Here is a 7,742-nt window from a genome sequence, read left to right on the forward strand (position 1 = left end):
AGTATAGGAACAGCATTGAAACAAGGATATACATCACTGCCAGAGGCTGCCTCGCAGCAGAGGGTCCTGATAGGCCATGTGGGGGTTCCAACTGTCCCCCTTCTGTAGGGGCTGTTAGGTGCATGTCCATAGATTAGGGGCCACGGAGGTGTGCACAGAACACCTTGTAACCAGGGAGCATAAAATTCTTGGCTGGGACTTGTTATGTATACTCTGCTGGTCGTCTGGGCATATGTTGCTGTATTACCAGCTACAGTGGCAGAGCCCTCCAGGCAAGTCATCAGTCTCACTGTTAATAAAACTGCCCCCAAACTCCTTGGATCCATGGTAACCACATCAACACTATTAATTAGTATATTTCATACCTTGAGTAGTGGTCAGTGCTGTGTAGGTACTTTAGCAAAACAGTTCAGGCCTCCTGGAATTAACCCTCTCAGCACATACACTGTGTCATTTACTTGATAAACTTCCCTAACTTGGGAAGTAAACATAATAAGTATATTTATTTTCTGTCATTCTTTTCTAGAATATAAGCTCTATGATGGCAAGAATCTTTATTTTCGTTCACTGATGTATATATTAAGACCAGTGTCTGACACATGAATAACATTTGTGTTAAATGAATGAGTAAATAGCAAGAATCTTTATTTTTGCTCACTGATGTGTATTAAAACCAGTGTCTGACACATGAATAACATTTGTGTTAAACGAATGAGTAAATAACTAATAGAGCAAGATCCTGAATCAAGAACACAAGTGTAGCTGTAAAATGACTAAAAGAAGTTCTTTTCCAAGATTGTAGTAAAGGTGGTTAGACTAGGTACTAATACAAGTAAATTTGGGCTGGTAGGTTTAACATAAAAACCTAAAACCAAGAGAGACCTAGACAGAACATTTATATTTCTCTTGTGCCCTTGAAGAGAGAAGTCAAGCGTAGAAGTAGTGGTAGGAAAATTGAGGTGAAGTTCAATTTTTGTACTTGTGGTGATGGCTGGCTGGAGATGGGAAATAAAGGGTAGTTCTGAAGACAAGAAAGTGAGTAAGGTTGTGAATATAAGGGGTAGTTTTGAAGGGGACATTTTTCCCTTTTTATCTGAGGGTGATAAGATTAGAAGACTTTCTTGTGACTGTCAGGCTGTGAGTTCATGTGTTTGAAGTTTCCTTATTTTTCACACCTTGTATGTGTAGTTTGTAGTTTCTCGTTTTTACTGGCCTAATGGACTTACTGTGATGTAGAGACAGTAAGACAGGATTAAATAAGTGATTCTTTTTTCTCTTTTGGTAGTTGCTCTTGTGTTTTATTCCTGTGCTGTGCTTTCTTAGGGGAAGGGAGATGATGTAAGGGTGAGAAATAAATAAAAAGACAGACTGGTTTTATTTTTAAATTAAGAATCTTCCTTCAAACTAAGAATGCTATGATTCTGAAAAGGTCCCAGAAAACATAATTACTTAATGTAGAGCCCTCTTCTTCATCTTTTAAAATTCTGTCCATTTTTTTTTTTTTATAGTTGCACAGAAAGAAATAAATATTGCCATTTCACACAGTGCAAAAGAGACCTTTAAAAGGTTTTTATTGTTGATATAAAAGATATTAGAAACATGCATGAAAGAATTCTTTTCCTGCCCAGTACAGTTATTAATTTATATGTCTCTTTTGTACAGCGTAAGTGTATGCAGCCCAAAGATTTTATTCCCAAAACACCAGAAAATGATAAAAGACTTCAAAAGAAATTTGAGAAAATGACTAAAGAGCTACAAAGGCAAAAAACAACTCTAGGTAAGCGAGAAATGTATGTTGTCCTTTGTGTTTCTGTTCGTACATCTTGTTTAGTTTGCCCGATGACCATTAACACTCAGGATGAGACAGCTCATTGAGACTGCAGTAGTTTTTGGCTAGAAAGTAGAAAATAGAATATAACTAGTCTCCAGGAGACTTGTTTATAGCCTTTAATGATTTAAAAAAAAAATTAGGACATCATGAAATTGTGTTTTTGATGTTCCTTTTTTTTTTTTTTTTCCCATCTCACTATACTCTAAATTTAGTGTTCTGACATGACACTAGTACAAATAAGCAATTTTTAAAATCATACAGTGACTTAATATAGTAAGAAAAAGCACCGATTCCTCTAGTTGTTTCTTTATTTCAGTCTATATTACTATGTTTCAGATTCTCTACTTTATATTTTGAAATTGTTGCAATAGAATTATTCAGTTTTACTTTAAATCTGATGAGAATACAACAGGAATTGAGTAGAGCATTTGGCCTGCACAGTGTTGGCAGATGATTTTCCAAAGACATTGCCTTTATCACTTATTTTCATGCTCAGTCATCCCTTTGCCTAATGAATCAAGTCTCCTGTCCTCTGGCTGGCATTCTGGTGCTTCCCTGACAAATCCACATTAACGGTATGATCTGCCTAGCTCCTCGAGCCAGAAACGTGCAGTTACCTGGACATGTCTTTCTACCTTGACACTGATTGTCCACCGAGACCCATAGACCCCGCTTCTGAAATAATAGAAGCCTTCTGTTTTTCCTTCTCCATTCTCTTAGTCCAAGCCTGCATCATCCCTTGTCTGTACCGTTGCAGCAGCTGCTTCACATCCAGTCTTGTGTCCTTGTAATCCATCTTCCATATTTTATTCAGAATGATGCAAAATCTGAAGTCAAATGGACACGCTGTGCCTCAGGGTTAGAATTCTTCAGTGTCATCCTAAGGACAGAGTGTTCAGGATAAAATCCTATAGTTAACGTGTTCTGTGACCTAGTAGGTCCTATATGACCTGGCCTACTCCCCTCGCCTCAAATCAGCGCCACACCATTCTCCTATTATTCTTTATACTTTTGCCACTCTGGCCTTCTTTTCTATTATCAGTGACAGGTGTACTTGAAAAGAATTTGGCAAACTTGTAATGTTAGGTACAAAAATTTATTTTTAGACCAAATATATGTCTTAATAGAAATTGCCTTTTAAAAACCGCAAATACAAGGTATTAATAATTCAAATAATGTACTGTCAGAAGTACAGTAGGAATTTCCAGGCCTAGGAGTTGCAGGGAGTCCCTGGGTGGTACAAATGGTTAATGCTGTTAGCTGCTAACCAAAAGGTTGGAGGTTCAGGTCCACCCAGATGCACCTCAGAAGAAAGGCCGGGCAATCTACTTCTGAAAAATCAGCCATTGAAAACCCCATGGAGCACAATTCTGTTCTGACACATGTGGGGTCGCCATGAGCCTGAGTCGACTTGACAGAAGCTGGTTTGGTTTTTAAGATTTGCAAAGGAGAAAATATTATGTAATGCTTGGTCTTTTTTTACTGGGGTAGGGGTTCAGAATCCTCTTTGAGCATATGTAAGGTACAGATTCCTGAAAAAAAGAAAAACAAACCCACAAATCTGCACTCACTCACAGCTAGGCCCATTAATTTCATGATGCAAGGACGACCCTAACCCCACTGCATGCAGTCAGGTTCATTCATGGGTCAGTTGGTGTGTGTGTTGAGGGTGGGGGCGGTGGTTGGTGGTGGTGGTTTTGGAACCCTGGGGGAGAAACCATGGCTGTGGACCCATATTTAGGCGCCACGTTCCATTCTGGCTTTACCCTATTAGTTGCATGATTCTTCTTTTCCTAAGTTAGTTAACTTCTTTTTCTCATTTTTTCATCTGTAAATGGGGATACTGATGCCTAATGCACTGGGTTTGGGGGACAGTCAAATGAGACAATGCATGTATTGTGCTAAGCACCGTGCTGGCACGTGGTGAACTGCGCGGTAAGTGTTCCTAGCAGTGGCGGCGGCAGTGGTACTGACCGCGGTGGTGGTGTGGAACGGTACTGCTCGTAGATAATGGTGCTGAGAGCTCAGAAAACGATTGGGGGTGAGGAGGGGGGACTTCTGTTTTCCAAGAAACATCTCCTTGAAAGAAATCATATTGGTGAAGTATTGAGGCGTTTTTTTAGCTTCAAATTGAATTTTTATTTACTTTCAGATAGTGATGTACCTGCTCTCTTGTTTGCACCTAATGGATCGTTGCTGTATAGCCCCACAGTTAAAACGAACAGTTACCATCACAGTGCAATGGAGAAGAGATTACAGGAGATGAGAGAGAAGAGGGAAAACCTGTCCCCTACATGTAAGTGATTACAGTTTAGAAATGTGAAAATTATGCAAACAAGTGAATAAATTATAACAAAGTATTTTTCTTTACCTAGATGTATTAATTTCTAACTCTAACAAATAGTGACTTATTTCATGAAGATTTAGTTATTATTTTTATCCAGAAAATCTCATGTTTTCTTAAGATTTTTGAAGCATGTCTGTTACCTTTAAAATTTTTAATTAAGTAACATATGAGTGCATTTTCACTCTGTATGATGAGCAAATAATCCAAGAAGCGGGACTATATGAAGAAGAAAGTGGCATCAGGATTAGAGGAAGACTCATTAAAAACCTGCAATATGCAGATGACACAACCTTGCTTGCTGAAAGTAGAGGACTTGAAGTACATACTGATGAAGATCAGTGACCACAGGCTGCAGTATGGATTACACCTCAACATAAAGAAAACAAAAATCCTCACAACTGGACCAATAAGCAACCTCATGATAAACGGAAAAAAGATTGAAATTGTCAAGGATTTAATTTTACTTGGATCCACAATCAATACCCGTGGAAGCAGCAGTCAAGAAATCAAAAGAGGCATTATATTGGGCAAATCTGCTGCAAAAGACCTCTTTAAAGTGTTGAAAAGCACAGATATCACCTTGAAGACTGAGGTGCGCCTGACCCAAGCCATGGTATTTTCAGTCACCTCATATGCATGCGAAAGCTGGACAATGAATGAGGGAGACTGAACAAGAATTGACGACTTTAATTGTGTTGGCGAACAATATTGAATATACCATGGGCTGCCAAAAGAACAAACATATCTGTCTTGGAAGAAGCACAACCAGAACACCCTTTAGAAGGAAGGATGGCGAGATTACATCTTACATACTTTGGACATGTTGTCAGAAGGGATCAGTCCCTGGAGGACATCATGCTTGGTAAAGTAGAGGGTCAGTGAAAAAGAGGAAGACCCTCAATGAGATGGATTGACACAGTGGCTGCAACAGTGGGCTCAAGCATAAGAAAGATTGTGAGGATGGCACAGGACCAGGCGGTGTTTTGTTCTATTATAGATAGGGTCGCTGTGAGTCAGAACTGACTCAATGGCACCTAACACCAACAGTATAAAGAAATGGATGAGGAAAGAGAGAAACACAGGTAGTTGATCTGATTTTAGTACAGCTAAGCTGCCAGCTGTTTACTGTCCATCTGATGCAGTCGTTCCCCAATTATATATGGTTATGGGAACTAGGGAGGATAGGGATAAAATGTACATCCACTGATAATCCCCCAACCGCATAGCAACGATTGTGAGGAGGGTGCAGGACCGGGCGGTATTTCCTTCTGTTACAGGGTCGTTATGAGTTGGAACCGATTTGATGGCATCTAACAACACCACCACCACAAAATTAGTTTGGGCTGCATATAAAAAATAAGTAAAAACCAATGGTTTAATTTAGATAGAAGTACATTTTCCTGTCCTGTCCATGAAGTCCAGAAGTAGGCAGTAAAGGGTTGGTATGGCAGGTCACTAGTATCTTCAAGAATCTAGGCTCCTATCTCTCTGCTTTACCTACCTTAGTGCTTAGCTTCCATTAAAAACGGACATGTCTCCCAGAACCCTCGATGTTCCAAGCAGATCTCCAAATTGTTTCAACCTGTTTGTGTGTATACACCTATGTATGTATATAAATTAACTCCCTTAAAATTTACTGATTCCATTATTTTGCAGTGTTAATTCTGCCACTTTACTGTGTCCCAAACAGTTTAAAATTCAGTAACTGACTATTTTATTCCTTTGCTTACCTTCCTTGATTTAGTCTCACCTTCCTTATCTTGAATTATTCTCTTTTTACAATTGTTTGCTTAAGTTTACTTAGGAAAGTATCTATTTTGAATCTTTTAAATATCTTTCAGTATGAGAACAAAGCATTTCTTTTGTTTCTTTTTAGTTGTTTCTTTTTAGTTGCATACACAGCCTTTGAAGAGAACATTTATGATCATATTTGTAAAATCAGTAATATCATGGATGTTTTCTATAACACCTCTGAGATTTCTCAGCCTTGGCGCCAATAGCATTTCGGGGTGGATCCTTCTTTGTTGTGGAGGACTGCCTTGTGCACTGTAGAGTGTTTAGCTGCATTCCTGGCCTCTACCTACTGTCTGTCAGTGGGACTTCCTCCCCTCACACCTTCAGAGTTGTGAAAATCACATATGTCTCCAGACATTGCCAAATGTCCCCTGGGGCAAAAATTGCCCTGATTGAGAACCACTGTTCTAGTTATGGAAGTAACTGTTAGGACCGTGCTTGGAGAAGACGCCATCATTATCAAGTGGTAAGACTGATTGAAAGTATTGGTTTAACTTTGTTGAGCTCCTGCCTGGCGACAGGCAAATTGGCTTTTCAAGGTCCCTTCTAACTTTTATGATTCTGTGACTTTATGCTTTAAAAAAAAAATAATATGGCTTCCTTATATAGAATATTTTTTATGATTCTCATCATCTGTAATAGATTTGAGTGAGTTTTTTTGTGTTTGTTGTTTTGTATTGTCTGGAATAGGAAGTATAAGAAATAAGTTGATGAGTGTTTAATATGTAAGAGTGGAATGAATTATTTCCTGTTGACGTCACCTACTAAAAATAGTAAAGTAGTATCTAATGAAATGTTTTAATTATGTTTTCAGCTTCCCAAGTGATTGAGAATTCTCAGGATAGTCCGGTTAACTCTCTGTGTCTGTCACCTTTGAACGTTTCACATGACACTTCCTGTTCAGGTAAACTTACCAGTTCCTTTGTTATGATGTATGTAAGCTTTGAGAATAGTATTGTTTTCTTATTTAAAATTTCATATGTACATCTCAGATGAGCACAAAATTTGTTAAAAACTACAACTCATGAATTATGCCCGCCGGGAATTAGGCATTGTGATACAATTAGCGCATGAGAAATTACATGACTTAAATCTCCTTTTTGGTTCCTGTGGTTTTTCTCCTAGGCATGTACTTTCCTTCCTTGGAACCAGTTGTTTATTTTTTAAAAAGTTCTTGTGATCTTATGTGAAGCAGTCTGATACGGTTTAAAGTATATAATTCTGAGAACAGTAAGAATAAAGGAAAAATTGTTTTAAGCAATGTGTAATGAACATTTAGAACTTGTTATTGAATTGGGTTGGTGAAATATATCAGTAAATTTAGGAGAATAGAAGATGTCTAATTAGAAGCAGGAAGAGTGATGATAAGGATTAATAAAGGTAGAATTATATATTATATATATTTTTAAATGTGGGGACTCTTTTTCACTTTTTTTTTTTTTTATATTTTATTGTACTTCAGGTGAAGGCTTACAGGACAAATAGTTTCTCATGAAACAGTAGTACACATTTTGTTTTATGACATTGGTTAACAACCCCACAACATGTTAACCCTCTAAATTCTAAACCTTTTTTTTTTTTTGGTGAAAATACGCATAGCCAAAGATACACCGTTTCAAAAATTTCTACATACACAGTTCAGTGACATTGACTACCCTCTTCCAATTGTGCTGTTATTCTCACTTAAGATGAAAGCTTACAGAACAAAATAGTTTCACATTTAACAGTTACTACAAATGTTGCCCTATGACAATGGTTAACAATCTCACA

The 7,742-nt window shown here is 37.9% G+C and overlaps 1 protein-coding gene across 9 annotated transcripts in view; it reads left to right on the top strand.

Annotated features, from left to right (window-relative positions):
* The window catches only part of MCPH1 (microcephalin 1), a 287,857-nt gene that overhangs the window by 47,003 nt on the left and 233,112 nt on the right, over window positions 1–7,742 (top strand). For all 9 annotated transcript variants that reach the window (XR_002822987.1, XR_002822989.1, XR_002822986.1 and 6 more), the window contains 3 exons: window positions 1,663–1,777; window positions 3,984–4,127; window positions 6,787–6,876. Coding sequence is in view for 5 of the 9 variants with exons in the window: in XM_023725576.1 (XP_023581344.1) it covers window positions 1,663–1,777; window positions 3,984–4,127; window positions 6,787–6,876 (349 nt within the window). In the remaining 4 variants the exon portion in view is untranslated. The remainder of the gene's footprint in view (window positions 1–1,662; window positions 1,778–3,983; window positions 4,128–6,786; window positions 6,877–7,742) is intronic.

The sequence above is a fragment of the Trichechus manatus genome, unplaced genomic scaffold, assembly GCF_000243295.1.
Source record: "Trichechus manatus latirostris isolate Lorelei unplaced genomic scaffold, TriManLat1.0 scaffold00330, whole genome shotgun sequence".
NCBI lineage: Eukaryota > Metazoa > Chordata > Mammalia > Sirenia > Trichechidae > Trichechus > Trichechus manatus.